At 39.9% G+C, this 24,579-nt stretch overlaps 1 protein-coding gene across 1 annotated transcript; it reads left to right on the top strand.

Moving 5' to 3' along the window:
• Nucleotides 1–195: 195 nt before the first annotated feature.
• On the top strand, nucleotides 196–23,114 carry LOC119730439 (S-adenosyl-L-methionine-dependent tRNA 4-demethylwyosine synthase TYW1-like). Its single transcript, XM_038203328.1, has 17 exons — nucleotides 196–311; nucleotides 1,126–1,274; nucleotides 1,710–1,955; nucleotides 2,244–2,345; nucleotides 3,190–3,384; nucleotides 9,378–9,477; nucleotides 10,604–10,767; nucleotides 12,806–12,958; nucleotides 13,586–13,664; nucleotides 14,331–14,383; nucleotides 14,794–14,912; nucleotides 15,778–15,887; nucleotides 17,073–17,250; nucleotides 18,387–18,522; nucleotides 19,182–19,292; nucleotides 20,100–20,267; nucleotides 21,053–23,114. The coding sequence occupies exons 1-17, from the start codon at nucleotides 209–211 to the stop codon at nucleotides 21,272–21,274; spliced, it is 2,388 nt and encodes a 795-aa protein (XP_038059256.1). The 5' UTR covers nucleotides 196–208; the 3' UTR covers nucleotides 21,275–23,114.
• The last annotated feature ends 1,465 nt before the right edge of the window (nucleotides 23,115–24,579 follow it).

The raw sequence follows: 24,579 nt of genomic DNA, 5'->3' as shown, positions 1-24,579 counted from the left end.
TGTGACAAATTTTATTTCCTTTATTTTAAAAAAGATATAATAATATTGATATATCTCGTAAAAAAAATCCAATCAATACACAAGAATTCCGATAATTACTTTTTAATATTTTATAAAGTATAATTGTATGTAGAAATTAACCAATTTCAGCCACGGAATTGTCATAGAAAGATAAATGATTTTTGTATCCCATGATGCACTTTCAAAGATGGCAGCCTCCATGAGCAATTTCACTGTACTTGTTCTCTGCACTTTAGTTGTACATTTCTATGGATTGAATTGTGTATTTGCAGACGAAAATCAAGCCGGAGGTAAATCTAATTAAAGAGTACGCTTTGGATACTCTGTTTTGTTTTAATAAGGCGACCAGCTTGTTTTATTGCGACTTTTCTAATTCATTTGTGCACACGCAATGGAGTTTTCTGCATGAGTATGATGAGGGCGCTTTTTGCCACGAGAGTTTTATATGTTGTTTTGTTTTGTTTTTACGTAAGCAATTTAGTATTCAAGAGTGATGTGCATCAACCGGCCCAGTGTAAATCTGAAAGATTTTTGTTTTTAAAGGGAAATAAAATCCGAAATTGCAATCCTGTCTCGTCATGCTCGTGAATATGCAAATCGCCAAAGCGCGGAACCAGACGAAGATTCCTCACACTCACAGTCACACTAAAAATGTCTTTAAGTCTCAATAAACACTCACTGTGCATGTTCAGTGCCGTGCTGGTTCAACAACGAAAACAATCGGGGACTGGTTCACACAGTCGGTCACAGTCAAATATAGCCCCACTAGTGTGGCCGCAATATTGCTGCGCTGTATCTGTGACCACACGCCAGGTTCTCCTGCTCTCTTTCCACAAAATTAAGCCACATTTCTGATCATCAACATGTTTATCTTCATGAACAATTTAGATGATTCCAAGCACAAAGTGACTTTTCCTACTTGTCATCATAGCCAAATGTTTAGGTATTAAGTCCCAAAACATAAAATTGTCTTTGTTCTCTTAATATTTATGTAGAACAGGGTCCTAAACTACACGATTCCCAGCGTTCCCACCTCTTTCAATGAGTTTTATAATTAATGTTGTTTCATTCCATCTTTTCTGCATTTTTTTAATCAACACGCAGACGATGCCTTGTCCCCATCACAAGTGTGCTGGGGAAGTAAGCTGGTCACCAAGCTATGGACATCGGCCCCTTGCTGGTATGGTGTGTCATTTGTGACTGGAGCAGCCACGATACTGCTGGTGATAATTTGGTGGAATAAAAATGAAAATGTAAGTTTGAACGTCATTTAATCTCGAATTTCAACACCATAATTTATATTTCATTGACAAAGTCAGATACTGCCATTGGAAAGATTTCCATTTACGAAGTTCACTAATTTTCCTCTGTATTGACTAACAGCCCCCAGATAGCAATTTCATGTCATCAAAGTCAATTTGAGCAGTGAGAAAATACAAGCATTTTCATAGAAAACACTTAAAATTTTTCAGTCCAATCTCATAGGGTTTGTACACAGGGTGTTGAGTGAACTTCGTATATGGAAATCTTTCCTTGCCACTTTGACGCCCATGGTGTTTTTATGAGGCAGCTTTTCATTTTGAGAAAATGTAATTTGAAGCTTCAGTGTAAAAATCAAAGCCTTTTCTTTGTCATTTTTGGTGCTGTTTACAAATGTTTTGATAACTGTTTTGTGTGTACATTTTTAGGAAGTGAGAAATGTACGCATTCACGTACAGGCACCAAATGCAGCACCAGGGAGGGCAGCTGAAGGCAGACACCAGGCACCCAGGCAGGCAACAGGTGGTATCAGCCAATCCAAACCAAGATCCAGAGTGACAGGTGCAGCCACAGCCAATCAGAATGGAGATGTGACCGGAGGCCACCGGGTGGGAAGTTCTTCCCCAAAATACAGACTGAGGATTTTGTACGGCACCCAAACTGGAACTGCAAAGGTTTACTTCTTTTATTCCAGTTGTCTTTGCTTTTTTCCCCTTTACATCTTCCTACTTTGTGGATTAGGTTTGTCTTTGATTAAAACAATGTCAAAGGAGAGATGAAATATGTAACATTTAAAATGTCTCCTATGCTTTATTGTAGTTGATGGTCATTACATAAATTTGGGTATCAAGTTTAACAGAATTCAGGCATATGAGAGAAACATTACAAATGTACCTTCAGTTCAGAAAGGGAAATTTTGCAAAAACATACCAGTCATTTTTTTTTGTGTTTCATTGTTCCAGCATTTTGCAGAAGATCTGGCTAAGCGAGTGACCTCAAGTGGTATTGCTGCTGAGGTCATTGACCTCAAGACCTTTGACCCAGAAAGTCACATCATCCCAGAGGTAAGCTACAGTCAAAATGTACCTAGTTTACAGTTTTAATATTTAATCTCAACTTCCGTTGTAAGGGCCATCTGCTGTGTGGTGTACTGCTTTTTTTTTATGACGTATACATTCTCATACTCTTGTACAATCCTTATTTTCTGTCACTCAAAGGATAGAGAATACAGATTTTAGAAAGAATTTTTGGCATATTAAAACAAACCATTCTCTCTTGCTGTTTGATTCCCATATTAATTGTCATTTTTCCCTGCAGATAACCATGAAGTTCACTATTTTTATGATTGAATATTATTTATTTATGTATTTTTTTAAGTGTAAAACCCAATTTGAACTGTGAATGTGTTTATCCTCAATAAACCTCCCAGTTTGATATTAACCCTAACCGCCCTGAATCCTTCAAAATCCTCTTTGCCAAAGTGGAGGAATTTGGAGGATTGATGTTACATGGCAAAAGTGCGTTACTGATTTTGTAGGATGCACTTTGTCAAGGTCTTGGGCCAGACCTTGAGTTGTTTTTGCTCAGCCATGCATAATATAGGCCTGGATTATGCTTGAAATCCTCTGTACTGCTCCAGGATGTCACTGTCCAAGCCTCAACATATTGACTGTCACTGCCACAGGATATTGCAAGATTCAGGCAGTGGTCACCCCTCCAAGAACCATTTTCAAGGAATAATGGAGGACATTTTCAGGATTAAGGCTACATATGCTATTTTTGCAGGAGGCCAATTGGAGGATTTTTTTTGCAGGATTGAGGCTTCATCCTAGCAAAAAGGACTAGGGTTAAAAGATCTGGGAGGGTCGGGGCTAGTAGTGTTAACATTCTTACTTCTCTCCTCATCAGAGTGATGGGTTGGACCTGTGCATCTTTATCCTGGCTACCTACTCGGAGGGCAAGCCCCCAGAGAGCGCTGCCTGGTTCTGCCGATGGCTGGAGGAAGCCACCACAGACTTCCGGGTTCACAGGTCTCTCCTGCGAGGGCTGAAGTACGCCGTGTTTGGGCTGGGCAACTCACTCTATGAAGGCCATTATAATCAGGTACTTCAAAATAATGTGGTGCTTACGTAGTGCTTTATGCTGGTGTTTCAAATTGCTTCACATATGTTACCCTTGTTCTTCAGGCCATCAGATCATCAGTGCAGTTTGGTCAAATCTGAACTACTGACGCGACTAGGCCCTATACTTGAAATAGAAACTGGACTGAATTTAAACCAAGAAAATTTCTGGAAAAATGTAAGGGCCCAAACCTGCAAATTACGTGCAGAAAAAAAAAAGAGGGAGAAACTTTATAGAAGAACGCATACTTTAATTTTCATAGTCATGACTCACGAGATGGCTCAAACTAGTGTTTAGTTGCGGAGGTGCAATGTACATGTATGTTTGCGTGCGACAGTGATGCGCGCTAGACTCTGTTTACTGGTTGACAACTGTAACTTTGTACTTTCTAGATTAAGTGGGAACCAAGGAAATGCATGTCAGTACCATAAAATGCCCGGCTAATGATACAATATCTAATAAGCCATCAGCCTGGGGGTTTGGTCAGTATCAAATCAGGGCATAAATGATTATAATGAGCATGCGCAAGGTACATGTATACCGCCCCTAGAGTGGTAACAAGCATTTTGATGGACATTTTGAAAAAAAAGGTGATAAACACCCAAAAACCTGCCTCTGTTGCAATGCTATCACATATTTTCCAACTCTGGAGGTGTATACCTTGCCAAAAATTGCTATGACGATTATTCCCCTCATTTGATACCGGTGGCCAAAATTTTGGACCAAGGCTGATGGCCTATAAAATGATATTGTATAGTCAGCCGGTTACTTTTTTTGAAAGTGTACAAAACGCTGATTTCGTTTTAAATAACTGTTTAAAACAGCCACTTAATTGATTTTGACTGAATGGACTACTTGGAACAGAATATATGTTTGCATAGGAGGATTAATATTTACTACTATCATCATTAGCTTATTTACATCAACTGAAACTTCTTACTAGTTCAAGTTGGCCATCATCTGCTCTAAGCATGGCATATTGTCCTTGATGACTTACTGTGGATTCTGATGCAGGATGTTGCTTATAAGACTTGAACATTGTTCTTGGCAACTTTGTGGGGGTTGCCTCCTAAGACTGTTCTCCATCCACTGATGGCTGGGTATCATAGGAGCTGGAACATTGTTCACATTAATTGGAGAGGCTGATACCCAGCGAGTTCTGAATGCATACACTGCTTCCTTGCATTGGAATCTTGGCATAAGTCCATCCTGGATCATTGTTACTGACAACTTGCAAGTGTTGCTGGCACTCTTGAGACCCCTGTTCCCCTTGCAGGGATGGGCTGGAGTCAGTCACCCTGGAACATTGTTCTTGACAGTTTTTGAGTGATTGACTCCCTGCTGGTTCTTGATGCACTCCTATGGCACACTGCTGTTGTGCCTGGAACATTGTTTCAGAGTTACTTGCAAGTGATTGTTGACTAAGTATATGCTGACTCTGCAGACTGCGCCGTTACATGGATGGCTTGCACTCATCAGTTACCAGAGAACATTGTTCTTGACAACTTTCAAATGATTGACTCCCTTCTGGTTCTGGATGTGCATACTGCTGCCCTTGTGCTGATGGCTCGGTGCCAGTCAGCCCAGGACATTGTTCCTGAGAACTGGCAAGTGACTGCTGGCTCTTTGCTGGTTCTGGATGTACACACTGTTCCCCTTGCATGGATGGCTTGCAGTCAGTCAGACTAGAGCATTGTCCTGATGAGAACTTCCAAGCGCTGGGGTCCCTGCTGGTTCTGCATGTACCTCAACATGCACTTGAAAATGCTGCTGACTGTGCATGGATGCCTTGCTGCTGCTTTCCCTGGAACATTGTTCTTGACAGCTGTCCAGTGGCTGCTGACTCGCTGCGTGTTGTGCATGCCCTTGGCTTGGTGGCTTGCTGCTGCTTGGCCTGGCAGCACGGTGCTCTTGGACATTTTCTGCCTGTGGAATCACACGAAGCTCAATCTGCTTCCCTGGCTGCGATGGTCGGCTGGGATTCCGTCTTGGGCAGCAACGACAGCACAGTTTCAGGAATGAGAAAGCTTCGACCACAGCTGCACGATTGTCAGCATTTGTGGCACTGTAGACCAGGGGATTAATTGAGCTATTCGTAAGTCGAAAGATTTCCAAGCATATAAGCACAAAAGTCTCTTTATCTGCAAGTTTGAAAAATGTAACCTGTGTGGAAGGCTCAGTTCCATGATAAAAAGTTCCAACAATGATAATAATGAAACTTGCAATGTGGAGTGAGTTCAAAACAAAGAAAACAGCAGTATTGATGACAACCATACGGAGGACCTTTCCTGCTTGCTTGGGACGGTTTGGAAATGAGGCTGATTGCTTACGTACTTTGACTACTACACAGATGTACAAAGCAAGAGTCCCTATCAAAGAGACTGTGTGGATAATGGTTGGAGTATAAAATATAATGTCAGCGAAGATAGCGGCTGTTGTAGCTATTGGTAAGAATACCAGAATCACAGCAACGATAATTGCTGCCACCCAGAGTCCTGCTGATATCTTTGCTGCTCGAGATTTAGAGGATTTTTGCTTGAATGTCAGAGGATTGCGCACTGCAGAGAATCTCTCAGCTGCTATGATAAACACAAATAGATTAGAAGTAGCAAGAAGCATGTGTTGGACACTTATGACTGCTTTTATCCAGAAGATGTGCCCTACATATGAAAACAGTGCCAATACCAAGTCAGTTATAAGGTAGAGCGAGTCAGCCACAGCCAGATTGGATAAGTAGATGTTGATGATTGTACACATGGACTTCACTCGAATGACTGTGAAGAGAAAGGCTATGTTGAAGAGGAGGCCGACTGGTACAATGATTTCAGTACTTAACTCTATGATTTGAACATATCTGACTTGATCCTTGTCAAAGATCTCATAATACTTTGCAACAGTTTTCCATTCATTTGATGGAGTGGAGTTGTATTGGTAGCCATCACCCATAGTTCATGCACAATGTGGCATTGATCTCCATATCCAACATGTTATTCAGATGCAGCAAAGAGTTTTCTGCGTTATTTAAAGTTCACTCCAGTTTTATACAGGGAATACGTAGTTGAAACTAAAAGCTTAACTTTATATTCTTGTCAACAGTTTTTTCTTTATGGGATTTTTTTGTAAGGATAGGTTGTTTTTCCTATGTGTAACCGGTGAAATATTTGAAGCAATATTTCATCCATATAGTTTTTGACACCTTTACTTTTCCTATCTCTTTTGAAAGTTTTATTAATGTTTTGTAACCCATTAGTCGGTACGCGGGATTGCTTTTTCACAAGTTTTGGATTGTTTTCATGTTTTCAAAGTATTGAAATTATTATCATCTCCATTTTTTTATGTACATGTTATATTTTTGTTCACCACTGTGAGCATGAGTGAGAAAATCTGTCCTTTAGCCCTGGGTGGGTCAGCCACACATTCCAAGTTTCTGGAAAAGTAATTACCTCCAGGCAGGAGGCCTGACTTCATACCTCATTATTATTCATTAGACTCTAGCTTTTCAACACTAGTTACTTTGTTTTATCACCTCTTTAGCAATGACTGCTTATTCATAATCCCTATGTGGTTTGCCCAGGAATGTGAGGCACTGGCCAACATCCTGCTTGCCTGTGGTTCAGATAAGCTTGGTTCAGTCTTGTATTAGCCACCACTAAGAGCACACACATGTTGTAAAATCTTGTGATTTTAAAGAAAGTTTTTACAGCGCTGGCTGCGCTTTGCTGCCATGGGGCCACTGAAGAGGAATAAAAACAGTATATTTTCCATCTCAACTTGAAGATCCTGTGTTCCCCTGGTCACATATGTAATCTTTGTTTTGACAGCATGCAAAACCAAAGCAGGCAATAGTTTCACAGTTGACATTTGCATATATGTGTTGTTTCAGTATTTTTGTTTAATTTATTTTTTTCAACAGGTTTATGTTTGCATATCTACAAGTAAGGTACTCTGTATATTTTTCCAAAATATGAAGGGTGAGAAAAACAAAACGAAACCCAAATGTCGGGACCATTGTGTAACCGGTGAAATATTTTAAGCATATTTCAATCATATCTTTTTGGAGCACCTTTGCTTTTCCTATCTCTTTTGAAAGTTTTATTAATATTTTATATCCCAGTAGTCGGTACGCGGGATTGCTTTTTCATAAGTTTTGGATTGTTTTCATGTTTTCAAAGTATTGAAATTATTATTATCTTCATTGTTTTATCATGTGCATGTTATATTTTTGTTCACCACTGTGAGCATGAGTGAGAAAACCTGTCCTTTAGCCCTGGGTGGGTCAGCCCATGGAGCTATAGCTCCATGGTCAGCCACACATTCCAAGTTTCTGGAAAAGTAATCAACTCCAGGCAGGAGGCCTAGCCTTGTTCAATGCGGTCTCTCGGCTTTTTGTCGGAGGGAGATAATCGGGCCCTGCACCCACAATCAACGCGGCTACGTGCGTGTACGACCCTTGTCCGTACGAACGGCTAACACAACCAGCAAGCACACACACGTGAGTACGGACTGTACGCATGGTGTAATAAGGCAGTAAATGTAGGCCTACTGTGTTCTGCGTGTGGGTGTACGTACGTGTATATGGGGGATATACGCGCCGCGTGGCCTGTCGAACGTGGGTACAGTACAGTACATGCATGAGCTAGTCCGCGTAACCCAACGCCTTGATGGTTTTGAGTTGACCCAGCAAAACCTATTACGGTACTTCATTATTATTCATTAGACTCTAGCTTTTCTAGTTATTTTGTTTCATCACCCTATTCATAATCCCTACGTGGTCTGCCCAGGAATGCGAGGCACTGGCCAACATCCTGTGGTCTAGATAAGCTTTGTTCAGTTTTGCGTTAGCCACGGACAAGAATACACATGTTGTAAAAGTCTTGTGATTTAAAGGGAATATACAACATTTGCAAACATCAAAACATAAAACTACCAAGTTTTTACAAAATACCCTACTAGGATGTTGGTAAATGACAGTCTAAAGCATCCTGTAAAATTATGGCACCTGGTGTCAAGTCATTTTCAAGAAAATGGTATTTTTGTATACATTTCCAACGGTGGTCAGCCGACCACCGTTGGAAAAACCTAACTATTTTTCAACTACTGCTCCAAATTTACAATTTTTTTCCGTCCAAATTTTGTTTGCTATTGGTTACATGTTCATGAATGGTTGCAGGCCAGCTAGGCTGGTTCCCTTACCTTACAATTTTCCGACATCTATAAATTGATCCATTTTATCTTTAGTGGAGTCAGGGAACCAGACTACTTAAACAATTTTTGTTTTTCTTGGTTTTTTCAAGCATTTTCAAACACAAAACTTCAAACATGTCACTGAAACAATATTTGATCTATTATACTAACCCCTCAAATAGTTCATTTCTGAAAATTACAGCAAAAAACAATGATGTACATTCCCTTTAAGGAAAGTTTGACAGCGCTGGCTGCGCTTTGCTGCCATGCGGCCACTGAGGAGGAATAAAAACAGTATATTTTCCATCTAAACTTGAAGAGCCTGTTGTCCCCGGTTACAATTGTTTTAGTGAAGTTCTGCATGTAGCACTTTCAAAATCTAGGATATGAAAGCCCAATTCATAAGCTTTCTCGTTGTACCAGAATCATTCAAATCACTTATGTACTTTCCAGAGTTTTAAACACAACCGCCGTTTTAAGGTTCTGTCCACGGATCTCAAAACGTTCAGTGGTCTTTCAGCAAACGAAAACAAATCACTTAAGGATGTGTGTGAATTGTTTTCGTTTTGCTGAAAGAACGCACTCCTTTTTTTTGTGATCCGTGGACAGAACTTTAAAGCGGTGGTTGTGTTTGAAACTCCCTAACTTGACCACCGAACTTGCCGGGGTCAGCTGGGAGGTTCGAATCTGATGTAGCAGCAAGTACCGCAATGAGACTCTCCATAAGATGGAAGTTGCATCGGGATAATGGTGAATTCAATGTTGCGTTTTTCTTTGTTCTGTTTCTCAAGGTTGCTAGAGATGTGGACAAATGGTTGAGTACGCTGAGTGCGTCGGCTGTAGTTGAAAGAGGAGAGGGAGACCGGAATGTAGCTGAAAGCAAACACGGAGGTAATCCACTCCATTTTCATTTATCCACTAATACCCTGACAATCTACTTAGCGCTAATATTTCTTTCTCCAATCTATGTCGAACCAGATACTCGGAATTTCAGGATAAAAAAAAATCGATGTATTTTGGTTAAATATAGCAGGAAAAAACAGGGAGCAAACACGGAGGTAATCCACTCCATTTTCATTTATCCACTAAATACCCTGACAATCTACTTAGCGCTAATATTTCTTTCTCCAATCTATGTCAAACCAGATACTCAGAATTTCAGGATAAAAAAAAATCAATGGTTTTTGGTCAAATATGGCAGGAAAAAACAGGGAGCAAACACGGAGGTAATCCACTCCATTTTCATTTATCCACTAATACCCTGACAATCCACTTAGCACCAATATTTCTTTCTCCAATCTATGTCAAACCAGATACTCGGATTTCCAGGATTATAATATCAATGTTTTTTTTGATCAAATATGGCAGGGAAAAAAACCAGGTCGATGACATGAAATTTAAGAATGTAACTTGTATCTATTTTACATGTATACTCTTAGCCTTGTCATTCTGTAAATTTAGAGGTAATCAACAACATTTGCTTTTGCTGTCATTTTCAGAAATAGATGGATTTGGGGTTAGTATTTAATAGCAAATATTGTTACACTGACCTTTTTAAAGTTGTGTGTTCATATATAATGAAAAAAAAAAAAAAAAAAAAAAAAAATGCTGTCCTGGTAGTGTGGTTTCCTGACCCTACTTCAGACGGAACAGAGCAAATTATAAACGTCAGGGAATCGGCAGGTCAGGGAACCAGACTAGCTGGCTTGCCCCCATTGGATGTGTAACCGATTGCAAAGCTAAATTTGGTAAATTGAAAGTAATATTTGAAGGGAAAAAGAACATGTTTTTTTTCCAAAGGTGGTCAGCCGACTATTGGAAATTGATACAAAAATGCCACTTTTCTTGAAAAAGTCAGCACACCGGGTGCCATGATTTCACAGGATGCTTGAGACTATTATTTAATAACAGTTAAGTAAGGTGTTCATGAAAATTTGGTGGTTTCTTTTTTTTATGTTTGTAAATGTTGTTTATCCTTTAAATTTTCTTAATTACATACATTTGATCATTTTCATAGGTATCGAAGCAGATTATGAGGCATGGAAGACAACACTAATCCAGACTCTAACCAGCAGTGCAAGCAATAGTTGCTCCTCGGAGAAGCAGACCTGCGAATGTGGAAAAACACAAGGAGGTTGTTGCCAGGAAACTGAAAATGAAAACAACGATCCCAACGAAGAGGTAGATAAGTTGAAAAATAAATTCTTAAAATTGTGTACTGTTTTCCTGGGAACAATTTCACTTAAACCTGTAAACAGTGACACAAAAACACATTTTGTAAAATATAAAACTGCACAGTGTCTTTTGTCAAACATTTGAAGTTCGTATAAATTGATGCCATTGAAAATAAGGCAGGTATTTTTAGCTGAGATCACCTAATTTTTCAGAAATTCTGTCTTGAAAGCAAACTTTTAAAATCGCCTTTTGTGTTGGTTGTCAAAGCAACCCTTCTCAAAATTAGCAGGTCATTTGTTCGCAAAATCCTTCCCAAAATTGTGGGCATCACATGCTTCCTGTTTGCATACAATCTGTCATTTTAACAGCCCTATTTCTTTTTATTGTATTAGCTTGGCGGAAGATTATTGCGATTTTAGATGAAAACTTCCTTGCCAGATGTTGGAAAAAAAATAGCGTCGCAAACTTTCTACTTATGCACAGAAATGTTATTACAGGCATGTACATTGTAGGATCATTTGCATTTACCTTACATTTAACCCTAACCACCCTGAATCCTTCAAAATCCTCTTTGACAAAGTGGAGAAATTTGGAGGATTTAGGTTACATGGTAAAAAGCGTTACTGATTTCGTAGGATGCACTTTGTCAAGGTCTTGGGCTGGACCTTGTGTTCTTTTTGATCAGCCATGCATAAATATAGGCCTGGATTATGCTTGAAATTCTCCGTACTACTCCAGGATGTCACTGGCTAAGCCTCAACATATTGACAGTCACTGCTGCAGGTTTTTGCAGGATTCAGGCAGTGGTCACCCCTCCACGGACCATATTCAAGAAATAATGGAGGAATTTGCAGGATTGAGGCTATATGCTATCTTTCCATGAGGCCAATTGGAGGATTTTGCAGGATTGAGGCCACATCCCGGCAAAAAGGCCTAGGGAGTTAGGGTTAACCTTCCAAATTTTTGTCAAATTTCTTCCTTGGATTAAAGATTCCACTTCGGTGCTAAACACCCTGTGAAATTAATCTGAATTATTCCGTCTGGCTTGCTGTCATTTAGAAGAACCCAAGAAATGGAGGTGATTTCCAACGATCAGTCAGTTGGCTGATTTTTGGAATGAGTGCGATTGACAAAATTGTGTTTTGTGATCAAAATGTTGTGCACGGTTTTCACTGTTTTCTTGAAAAGTGTAATATCCACTGAGCTGAAACTTCAACAGGTTAGGCTTTGAACAGTCTTCCTTGGAATTGATTTTGAGTGGTGGTTTTATTGGAAACAAACGAAAATGCAAGACAAGGAAATGATTGATTTTGGAACTAGTTCGATTGACGAAATTGTGTTTTGTGATCAACATATTGTGCACAGTTTTCTTCGTTTTCTTGAAAAGTGTAATACCCACTGAGCTGAAACTTCAACAGGTTAGGCATTGAACAGTCTTCCTTGGAATTGATTTTGAGTGGTGGTTTTATTGGAAACAAACGAAAATGCAAGACAAGGAAATGATCCGATATGCCTAAGTTTGAACTATATTTAAAGAGATTGTGGAATGCTCGAAGACATTTCCGTCATTTTTGGGGTATATGTAGCTTTAGGTGTGATGAAATAAAAACGACTATTGTTTCTGTCATGAAATGAGTACAAAGGTTACTTTTGAGAGCTATTCAGGTCCTGTTTCGACCCGAACGTGCAATTTATGTAAAAGTCGTCGTTGCGGGCAGCAAACAAAACACAATAAATCGTGACGTAATAAACAGGACTCGTTTATGCTACTCTGCATCGGGAGTCCTGTTTATTACGTCACGATTTACTGTGTTTTGTTTGCTGCCCGTAACAACGACTTTTACACAAATTGCACGTTCGGGTCGAAACAGGCATGACAGGACTTGAAAAACAGCTCGCAAAAAGTACCTTTTGTATTCATTTTATGACAGAAACAATAGTCGTTTTTATTTCATCACACCTTAGGCTACATATACCCGAAAAATGACGGAAATGACTTCGAGCATTCCACAACCTCTTTAAGCCATGTTTGTTTGTTTGTCAGGAAATGTATGACAGCTCCAGTGAGGATGATAACAATGATGATGACAACATGGCGGACGGCAGTGAGGATGCCAAGAGCCGAATCACACAGACCAACGGCCTGACTGACCTGGAGGACCTGGGAAAGGTCATGAAGAAGATGAAGAAAGCAAAGGTCAGTTAAAGGTTAAGGGGACAAAGGGCAAAGGTCAAAGTTCATGCTTGAAGGGATTTTTCATGTAAAGATACATACCCTGTGATCTTTAAAACAAAATCATCTTCTTCTTTTTAACAAATTTTCAATTTATATGTTTTGTTCTAATGAAATCTACTTTAGTTTAATGTTGGGGTCTGCAGTTAACCTATCGTGGTAGAAACGCGTGAACGTGGCTTGTGAAATATTGTCCAGTTACATGATACACAAATGGATGCGGAACGCGCAAAAACTGAGACAAACAAAACTTAACGTGCAAAATTCCATAGGGTTGTCTAAGGGGCGTGGCTAACTCGCAAATGGTTACAGGTCAATTGTTGCCAATCATAGAATATATTAAAATCTTATTTCTCGTAAAAAGGTGTGACATCAATGTCAAGTTTTGGTTAATTGCGGACAGATTTTGCCGGAGGACATTTTTTGTAGGCTTCCAAAACTATGTTAACGATGGAAGTTTTAATGGTAACACAATTTAATCTGCTGTGCATGCACAGTTCTCTGAAGTAAAAATCTTCTGACTGGAAATTTGTTGTTAAGCTATAAAATTGAACATTTAATGGTTTATCTCTGTTTCTGACTCTTCCTCAGGAGTCCAGGGCGTCAGACAAAGCGTCAGAACCCAGAGAGATGATTACACCTATGCTGAGACAAGCACTGACAAAACAAGGCAAGTGCATGGCATTTACTGATCTAAAATGTACTGAGACTTCAAACAGTTTCAGTTGGACTTATTTACCCTAATTTTCCCACACACTTTAACATCCATCAGGAGGTTGTCGGAGAATTTTGCAAGATTGTCATTTTGGCCATCAGCCTGGGGGTCAGTATCAAATGAGGGGAATAATGCTCATTGTGATTTTTGGCAAGGTATGCACCCCTGTAGTTGGAAAATACATGATAGCATTGAAACGGTGGCAACTTTTTGGGCGCTATCACTTTTTAAAAAAAAGTGGCAGCCAAAACATTTTTCTTACCACATATAATTAATCCGGTTCAAGCTGCCACTGCTCACACTACAAAGCTATCATGCATTTTTCAATTTTAGATGTGCATACCTTGCCAAAAATCTCTATAAACATTGCTCTTTTCGATCATTGATACCGGTGGCCCAATTTTTTTGACCGAAGCTGACAGCCTAAGTAGATGACACCTTTTTTTAATTGGGGACTTCGAAAATTCAAGCAGCTTCCTAGCAAAAGTGCCAAAGTAGTTAGTTTGTTTATTAAAAATTCAGTTATTCAGTAATTGTTCTGAAGATATCTAGTTATTTGGCTGGTACTTTAAAGTCAGTTTATCATGTTATCCTAATTTTTTTAATATTCATTTTTTACAGGTTACAAGCTGATTGGAAGCCATTCTGGAGTGAAGCTGTGCAGATGGACAAAGGTAGTTACAAAACAGTCACAAAGTAGAGATCAACATGCAGAAGAAAAGTTTGGACATGATCTAATTCCATCCTCTCATTAACCCTCCTAGTCTTCTGCACTTTACAACCCTTCCAGTTTTGCAAAACCACTTTTGCCCATAATAGCACCCACACTTCAAATTCCTTTGTTGGCTGTTCCCCAATATGTCAATGTCTTTGTTAATGGGGCACTAATCAGAGGCAATATGTGCCATGTGGCCATGGGTCACCGACAAAGTAGAGATGCTTGTTACAAATGCAAAGCCGCAAACCTTGGAATGGCATACCTCAGAGAGAATCCATTTTTTACTACATATTATCAAATTCAATGTAAGAGGTCCTTTTTTTGGCCATTTTTGAATTTTGTTTTCATGATTCTTGTTCCTGTCAGAGCATGCTGCGTGGTCGAGGGGGTTGCTACAAACACACATTCTACGGCATTGAGAGCCATCGCTGCATGGAGTCCACACCCAGCCTAGCCTGCGCAAACAAGTGTGTCTTCTGCTGGAGGTAAGGTGCCACACTGACACTCTCGCCTGAAGGGTCATGTCAGGCTACAATCTTGACCAAAATGGTTGGGACACTTGGAAATAACCGTAGCCTTTCACGGTCACCCACTCCCCCGCTCCCCCAGTCAATGTTGTTCTCTCCAGCTGATGGAGCACACACCGCACAATGAGAGACAACATTGAGCGGGGGGTTTGGGGCCCAGCGAGATTTGGCCAGGATTGTAGCTTTTGAGTTGAACTGTGACAAAATTTTAATTTTTGTATTTTTTTGGCTCCAAGCCATAATGTTTTATTCATAAGTGCCATTACTACATTGTATTGCTTTATATTTTTTCCCTGATGAATCCATAAAACTATGGAGTGCTGTGACTGTTTGGGCGCAGGAGGGAGTAACGGACTTACACTAGACACTCATTGATTTCCTAGAGCTTAAGAGAAAGAAAGTACCTGTAATTTTATTTTGAAATATAGTAAAAGTCCAGTATTAACCCTAATCTCTACTATCTTTTACTAAGTACTGGACCAAGTCCACCAAAATCCATCAATCACACTGCTTCCAATGCAGGCTTTGCTTTAGGCCTAGGCCAAAATCCATCGAACTCCATCAATATCTAGTCAAACCAGGTCCGCAGGACCGATTTCCCACCAAAATGGGAGGATGGATTTTGATAGAGTTGGGGTTAACTGTAGCTTGTGTATTTGTAGCAGAAAGATATAGTGCAGTCTGAAAAATGTTCTTGATTTCTGTACATGGTATGAATGAATGCAGTGCAAGACCAGTTCCTGCAGTGGGATTCATCTCTTCATATTGGAAAGCATTGGTCCAAAATGTCACAATGTGTGTATTTTTCTGGAATCTTTTCAAGACATCACACCAATCCAGTGGGCACAGAATGGCGTTGGAAGATGGACAAACCGGAAGAAATCCTAGAGGGCGCTCTTAAGAACCACTACCAACTCATCAAACAGTTCAAAGGTAATGCAACCAAAATGACCACAAAACAAATGGAAAAAAACGTCTTGACTTTACAGAAGTCAACTTATCTTCCAGCCATTAACAAGTGATCATTTTCTATTTGAAGTTAAATTGGAAAATCTTTTTCACTGACTTTTAATTAACTAAAAAAACACTGTTGCTATATGGGCTCCGTGCGCCAACAAAAGAGGGCGCATTTTTACCACTTTTGAGAGCTCCGTGGACGGGTCACACACAGCGTGCATGTACCGTACTGTACTGGTTCGCACGCAAAGTACGCACGACTTCCTGAATGTGCCAAAGCTATTAGCCACAGTGTCTTCACGTGAGCGTCAGGCACTGTCGGCGTGCGAATATGTTCGAACTTAACTTGCAATGGTGTCCCAGACTAATCCCTGTCCCCCTGTAACTTTGGATCATTCGAAATACGCAGTGGATAGACCGGGAACCAGTCTAGGTCTCCCCCAACTCTCCTTTTCTGGCCATTGAAGGAGAACTTGTGCACGGAGCCCATATTGGTGAATCAAGGAATCCTTTTGCCAACTTTCAATGGAGTGTCAATGTGTTTAATCAGTTAGAGAGGCTCCAAGATGCCTGACCATTCTAGAGCTGGTGGTCACTGGCGTAAGGCTTTCCCCGCTTCATTCGATACAGACCTTGTTTTCATCCCGAGTATTAAAATTTCAGTATCCAAAAGACTCACTTACTTACTGGCCAGTATCGTGCATTGCTGCACCTGCTGCTTGACTAGAAAGATGCCTCTAAATGGTACGGTCCCTTGCTGCCACCTCTGCTTCCTCTACAGACCACCCAAAGTCCATTCTGGTAATGTCTCTCTGGATGATCTCTCTCCATGATGTCTTTGGTCGACCAGGTCTGCGTTTTCCATGGGCTGGTTTCCAGTAGCAAAGCTTTCTGGGGATCCGGTCCTTGTTCATACGTTGTAAATGTCCGAACCATTACAGGCGCCGTTTCCTGATGATTGCTGAAAGCTGAGGTTGCTTGGTCCGAGATCTCATGGTGTTATTTGAGACATGTTGTGACCATACAACTCAAAGGTTTTTTCGATGGCAGCGCATGTCAAAGGCATGCAGTCTGGCCTCCTGTCTCTCTGTGAGACACAATGAAAAAAATAACTTGAGGTCAATTTTTGTTTTCTTTCTATTTGACTGTTATTTTCCACAGGTGTACCGGGAGTGAAGCCAGAGCGTATGGTTGAAGCCATGAACGTCCAGCATTGTGCCTTGTCGTTAGTCGGTGAACCCATCATGTATCCAGAGATCAACCGCTTCGCTAAGCTGCTCCACAGCAACAAGATCTCAACATTTCTCGTCACCAACGCTCAGTTCCCGGACGCTATCAGGTAAAGGCCTGAGACATAATGTTGTTACACTTTGTGTATAAATGTACATTTAATGGAGTCAGGTTGGGAAGATTTCTTTTATGAGTAGGGGCTTGCCTCTTTTGTATAAGCCTTTTCGGAGTTCTAACTGCGCGCATTCGTAACCTGTGACAACGCACATTGTTTGTCTCAAATGCCCTTTGACAGTACCCACAATGCACAAACAGCCTTTTTGTAAAGTCAGTGGCGCGATGATGTCAAAGGCCATTTGAGACAAACAATGCGCGTTGTCACAGGTTGTGAATGCGCAGTTGGAACTCCGAAAAGGCTTATTATTGGCCACAAAATCCTTTTAGGAGATATTTTCTTTGAGAAAATATTTTGAGTTATTAAAACATGTTGTAGAGTTAGACATTGGGATATATTCCTTTTTACTTTATTTATTTTTTTTCATTTTATTTTTTTTGGGGAGGGCTCTATTCTACATTTCCTGAAACTGGATTGTACCGCCAGGAAAAAAGGAGAATATATTTTTGTCAGAGGAAGGTGACCATTTTATGTTGTGTTATCTGGTGCCACCACATAATTATCTGGTTTGGCAGCCGTTGCATCCATTATCTGGCAACTGTTATTATGTGTCTCACAAAATATATTGTGGCGGATTGGCGCTGGCGGCGCTATGCAGTGACCTAGTTTTGGCAGCTATTTTGGGGGTCGCGTGATGCACAGCGCGTGATCACTGCATGATCATGTACAGATGTGCCAAGCGGGCTTACTTGGCGCGTTTTAAGGCAGTTCACGTCTGGCGGTCTCACAGGAAGGATCTGTATGCTATAAACAGTGCTTTTAGAATTAGAGTCTTTAGAATTATCAGATTAGTACGAAACCAAGTGATTTGTTAGTGTACAAGGGTCAGAATAAACCAATCATCAAAATCAAGAGAACATTTCATCGTCCAATTATTGTGTGGAATAAATAAACAGAAATTGACGTTCCCCAGAAACCTTTACCGCTCGAGTCCTACGTTACAATATTCATCCTGCACTTCACTTGCGCCATCCAGCTTGCATAACAGTTGGCACTTAGTGACAAAAGTGTATCCATAATTATGGGGAAAAAAAGCTTTTTTTTTTAATTTGCTAATTTTTTTTTTAAAGAAACATGGTTCCAGTAACTCAGCTGTACGTGAGTGTTGACGCCAGCACCAAGGACAGCCTGAAGAAGATCGACAGACCGCTGTTCCGTGATTTCTGGCCACGATTCCTAAGCAGCCTGGAGGCGCTCTCAGAAAAGGTAAACTTGGTCAATTTGCTTTTGTGGCAAGCGTGAGCCAGCCTTAAAGGTATTGTCCATCATTTATTTGTAATTTGTGCATTTTGTTCGTTTGAAGCAACAAAAGTGTTACCCATCTAAAGAAGGGTGCTGAACAACTAACCTGATGAAGTTTCAGCTCAACTTCAGCTTTATATTTTGAGAAAAACGGCATTCTAGGATCTCGATTTCTAATCAAAAGTTGCTGAATCATGTTTTAAATTGGGCCTGAAATCAGCGTCTGCGACACGTTCTCACTGAGCAGATTGTAGCTATGTCGTGCACCGATCTGTTGAATTAGCGCAGCTTGTGCGCACTTCGCCAAATAAAAAAACAAACTACTAAATTTCCAGCGGTGTGTCTTAAGCCGCACTGTTGGAAAGGCCTTCTTTCTTTGATTTCTTCAAAATGACAGCTTGCCAGAGAGAATAATTTCACAGGGAGTTTAGTCCCCTTTATATCTTTCAACCAAGTGTGTTTGTTAACAATAATTATGTCAGTTACTTTTTGGATAGTTGCAAATGATGAACTATAGCTTTAAGTTTAGAAATTTAATAATTACAACATGTACTTGTTGATTGTAATTAGTTCTTAAAAACAGTTGAAAAATAAAAACAGTTTCTAATTTCTTTTGTTGACAGGGTCAGAGGACAGTATATCGCTTGACCATTGTCAACGGTTGGAATAACGAGGAGATTGAGGCCTACGCTAACCTGGTCAGCCTCGGCAAACCAGACTTCATCGAGGTCAAGGTAATATCCAATGACAAACCAATGAAAGTTGCAAGAACCAAAAGAACCAAAAGAAGAAAAATTCTTTTAAAATTGTGACCTGCTTCCACAAAGTGATATTAGCATGAAAAATACTTTAAAAGATGTATAATTATTTCCTTTTATCACCTTTTTTTTTCAAATTACCCACACATTTAATATTAGGTTTTGCCCTTCACCAATGTATACACACTGTATACTCAGTGTGTTACCTCCCAAGTGAAAGTTGGAAAAAAATCACTCGGGTGGGACTTGAACCCACGACCCCCTGCTTTCTGGTGGGTTCGAGACCCACCCGAGTGATGTTTTCCAACTTTTACTCGGGAGGTAACACACTGAGTATACAGTGTTTATGTGTCGGTGAAAGGCAAACCTAATATTAAATTACATCACCCCGATTCAAATTCCATCTTATGAATTCCCACACATTGTAAAAATCTGTGACAGAGTGAAAGCAAAATGGTGGACAGCTCTTTTGTTCTTTATTGTTATTTTAACAAGTTGGCTCTTTGAAGAGCCAACTTTAAGCTCACTATGTTGAAGCAGATCAGAATAGTTTGGCCATAATCTATTGAAGGGATCCACACACAAAGACGTTCCACATGTATAAACGTACTTTGGTGTTATGATGTACATGGTAATGTTGAGACTCAATGACAAATTTCTTGCAGCAAAACTGTTTTCAGTGTAGAGGCCTTACTAATAATGGAAATACCTCAAGCGATTTAGATCTTTGACTTTCATGACCTTTGACCCTTATGACCTTTGACCCTTGTGACCTTTGACCAGGGAGTGACCTACTGTGGCGACTCCAAGGCCAGCACACTGACCATGAAGAACATCCCCTGGCATGAAGAGGTCGTGGGCTTCGTCCAGACACTGGTGGACTTGCTACCAGACTATGCCGTCGCCAGCGAGCATGAGCACTCAAACTGTGTGCTGGTTGCACACAAGAAGGTAGGATACATGACATTGGCAAGCGTTTAAAGGGGATTACAGCCTAAAATCCCAGAATATTTCATGTTTTGGATTGTCTACTTATACTATTTCCGAGGTCTGGTTGAAAGGAAACAAACCTAATATCTTACCGTTGCCGAGAAAAAACCCCCCAAAAATGGTTGTTTACTTCGGATGCGACGGACATTTTGTGGCATACCCATACGTATTTCAAGTCGTGTCTATTCAGTGCAGCGTACATGTTATCATGTTATGTGTGTGATACATAATACACACATTACCAATGCACAAATGCTGTTTCTCACACGTCCGCAGAATACGAACCACTGTGCGGCAGGATTCACAACTAGCACTCAACAGCCCGATTTTTCGGGGACAAAATTGTGACCCCGAAATTCGTTCGTTCATGGTTCTTGCAATAATAACACAAAAACGCCCAGTTTTTAAAGTATATTTGTGTGGACGTTTATATTCTACTTTTAAATGCTCTTCCTGTTAATATCATTGCGTTTAAAATGGGTTTTGTAGCCCAATTGGGCGCACTCCAGGCTGCAATGTCTCGTCAACATAGCACCTGAGGCGATTTCTATTGCAGCAAACAAGTTGGATGAATAATTTCAAATATTGGTAGCAACTAACTGCTACATTTTAGCAGAAGTAAAATCCATTTTATGATTAGTAATTTTTCTTATGCGCACTGTTGAGTTGTCTGAGATGTACATGTACGTCCAACACCGTGCCGCAGAACCGCCGCAGTCTAACCTGAATATGTATGATTGTTTCAGTTCAAGAAGGATGACGAATGGTGGACGTGGATCGACTACAGCAGATTCCATGAGCTCATCGCGGAGTACGAGTCAAGCGACGGGGAGAAGCGATTCACGGCGTCCGACTACATGTCCAAGACCCCGGCCTGGGCGGTCTATGGGTGCAAGGAGCAAGGCTTTGATCCTAACGAGACCAGATTCAGAAGAAAGGGAAAGAACAAGGACTTGTCTGGCTGCTAGAGTTGAGCAAAGATCAGTTGAGCAAAACCTGGAACAGGCTGCCTGGATTTTGGTTAAAAGCATATGGGATTGTTTGCATTTATCCCAAAAGTAACCTACCGAATTATCAAAAAGCAGATTAAAGATCGTACTGGTACTAAACACCCTGTGAAATTATTCTGTCTGGCTTGCTGTATAGAAGAAATCAAAAGTGATTTCCAAGGATCAGTCAACTGAATTTGATTTTTGGAAATAAAAAGTGCTATCGACAAAATCTTGTTGCGTTATCAAAAGTGAGTGCATGGTTTTCCACTTTTTTTTTTAATTGTGATATCCACCGAGCTGAAACTTCAATAGGTCGGGTTTTGAACTTTCTTCTTTGGATTTCGAGTGGTATCATTGGAAACGAACAAAATCCATGAAAAGCATGATATGCTTTTAAAGATTTGCAGAAATTAAAATGGAAATAGTGCAAAAGTGGTTATGAAATATTGATAAGTACATGAGAAATAAACATTGAACAGTAACTACAACAGTACAATTTTATTAGACACAGAAACAAACAAAATCAAAGGACGACAAACAGACAGGCACAAGCTCACGCACACACAAAGAAGCAAAACAAACATGAAAAAACAAACAAACAAACAAACAAGACTAATGGGAGACAAACACACAAAGCAAGACATGCATTGGGGAAAATAGACAGATCTAAGCACAAAGAACATTACAAACAAACAAGAAGTTTCAATAAATTAGCAAACACAAGTAGTTCAGAACTTTATTTCTCATGCATGTACTCATCATTGTTTCCAAACCGTTTGTACCACCGTTCCAATTTCAGTTTCTGCGATGATTTTTAGCCAAGAATTGTAAATATGCCTGCTGCAATAAATTGGCCGTTTCTGTACAAATAGAAAGGACAAATAGGAGTGCTGGACAGGGTGTCATGTGCGAATCAAGTTTTGCTATAAATAATTCCCTGCCATCGTCGAGAAGAGTGTTGTCTACTGGCAAAGAAGGGCTGAAAATTACTGCCGAGATCATTTGTTTAAAGCCGTTCTTTTAGCACTGGGTATAGCATTGTAACATTTACATTTTTCCATAACAGATATCCCCGTTGGTTTGCTGATTGTAATTATCATATTGTCCTATGAGGGTCATTATTGGTGGCATTTTACTTGCAGTGTACAAAGGCTTTCGACGTATATATTTTTATTTCTTTTTTTAACAGTAATAAAGCATTCCAAACTATTTTGGGGGTTTTCTAACTTGCTTTCCAAGAATCTCCATTTTCCAGCATTAGAGGATAGTGAAAACAATAATTATTTGAGTTAAGACAATTTATCATGACTTTTGATATACTGATCAAAACATCCAAGTCTAAGGTAATTACTTCACATACAAGTTTTGTTTGTATTTTATAATTATTCATTATGGAAAGTAAGGGAACTTGAATATACTAAAACAGCTGTGAAAATAAGTCTGTATTTTTTAATTTTTTTTAATTTAAGTACTGTTTAGAGTTTTGCCAGAAATTGATTTTCTTTTTTCTTGTCTCATAAAAAAATGGTTGGCTGTATTATGCTCAATGACAGCACTATCGGTCAATTTGCATTTTAAGGGTCCTTTGCTCATTACAAGGAATGAATACTTTTAAAAAATGGGAAAAAAATAAAATTTAAGTTTCTACAAAAGCAGTTGTGGTTGGCACTAATAGCTTGAACCTGTACAGCGTTACAGCTTGTTTTTAATCTTGAGATCTTGGTGTGCTTGCATGAATCTGGGAAGTTTATACTGCAAAGCTGATCAAGTATGATTTTCTTGATGTTTTCGTTAACTTTTTCTAACTTAAAAAAACCCACTAATCGCCAAAATCTAACACACGATATTGCTCAATGCCATACTGTACAGCTATTGAGATATTACTATAAGTTATCCCACGAGCGCAATGGTAACACGGAATAATGCAGTGTGTCTGTGTTCCACATACCACGAGGCTGAAGGCCGAGTGGGTTATGGGATGCAAGACACACAACGTTTCTGTGTACCATGAGCATGATTGGGATAACAAGTTTATCTTCAAGCAAACTTGACGCACAGTAAAGATGGAACACGCACGGGGTACACAAACTTTTCAGCAGTTATCCTATGATACGTGTGTGCTGAAGGAATGGCGCGTGCATCTTGGAATGGCGTGATATGCAGAGTGTGATATCGCCCGTGCTATTAGGTCTTATATCACACTGTTGTTGCCATGGATCGACCAATCAGGATCAAGGATTCAAGTTTTCTTAAAGATAAAATATGTTATTGGGTTACTCAAAAGTGTTGGATTTTGGCAGATTCTCAAAGATTTCGGAAAGATTTCCATATAAGAAGTTCACTCAACACCCTATGTACAAACCCTATGAGAGTGGACTGAAAATTTCTAAGTGTTTTCTAAGAAAATGCTTGTATTTTCTCACTGCTCAAATTGACTTTTATGACATGAAATTGCTATCTGGGGGCTTGTTAATCAATACAGAGGAAAATTAGTGAACTTCTTATATGGAAATCTTTCCAAGATTTCTTGTAAATATTGCCTTAAGGGTCAGGGTCGTTGTATCTTTGTAGTTTATGAAATATGTAACATCGTACAAAGCATCAACATAACACTAACAGTATTGCAAAAAAATAAAAGCATCTTTTTCACTGACCATGTAGTTACCTCAAGTCATTTCAAAATACATACATTTGACAATGAAGTTTTTGTCATGATGCATTGAACAGGCAATGAAAATGGTCCTCATTGACCCTGATTTCCTGCATGTTCACTGCTCAAAAGTCAAGCCACACCAACAAAAAATCAACTCGATGTAGAAAAAAACATAGCAGTGCCAATGGACACACGACAGCTTTCCCAAAAGCAGCAGTTCCTCTTGCCACTTTGCCGATCACACGCGCTGGAAACATTGCATTCTGATCTGAAGAATGAACTGGAAAGTTTCATACATTTATAGAGCGAGGATATTTTAATCGGGCAAGCTCGCATCATTTTATACCGACACACATTGTGGGCATGGGCGGCTAGTGCATAAAGCGCTTGCCTCTCACCACTGTGGCCCTGGTTCGTTCCCGGCTGCGGACCACATGTGAGTGGAGTTGTGCGTTGGTTCTCTCCTGTGCCATGAGGGTTTTTCTCAGGGCTCTCTGGTTTTCCTCCCTCGGAAAAAATCAAACACTTTGGATCTCTGGCTGTGCTCCGTGGTCATATATTGGTCATATGGCTGGCTACCAAAGGCGCCTTTACATCAGGCCTGCAACTTTTCCTCGGATCTGCTGAT

Source organism: Patiria miniata, unplaced genomic scaffold, assembly GCF_015706575.1.
Source record: "Patiria miniata isolate m_02_andy unplaced genomic scaffold, ASM1570657v1 HiC_scaffold_22, whole genome shotgun sequence".
NCBI lineage: Eukaryota > Metazoa > Echinodermata > Asteroidea > Valvatida > Asterinidae > Patiria > Patiria miniata.
This window is presented reverse-complemented; position numbering and strand designations above follow the sequence as displayed.

Excerpts from the sequence above, each read along its gene's own strand:
- LOC119730439 (XM_038203328.1), top strand. The coding sequence starts at position 209 with ATGGCAGCCTCCATGAGCAATTTCACTGTACTTGTTCTCTGCACTTTA. Across the intron at positions 3,385-9,377 it reads ATGAAGGCCATTATAATCAG|GTTGCTAGAGATGTGGACAA; the intron begins GTACTTCAAAAT and ends CTGTTTCTCAAG. Across the intron at positions 9,478-10,603 it reads AGCTGAAAGCAAACACGGAG|GTATCGAAGCAGATTATGAG; the intron begins GTAATCCACTCC and ends TCATTTTCATAG.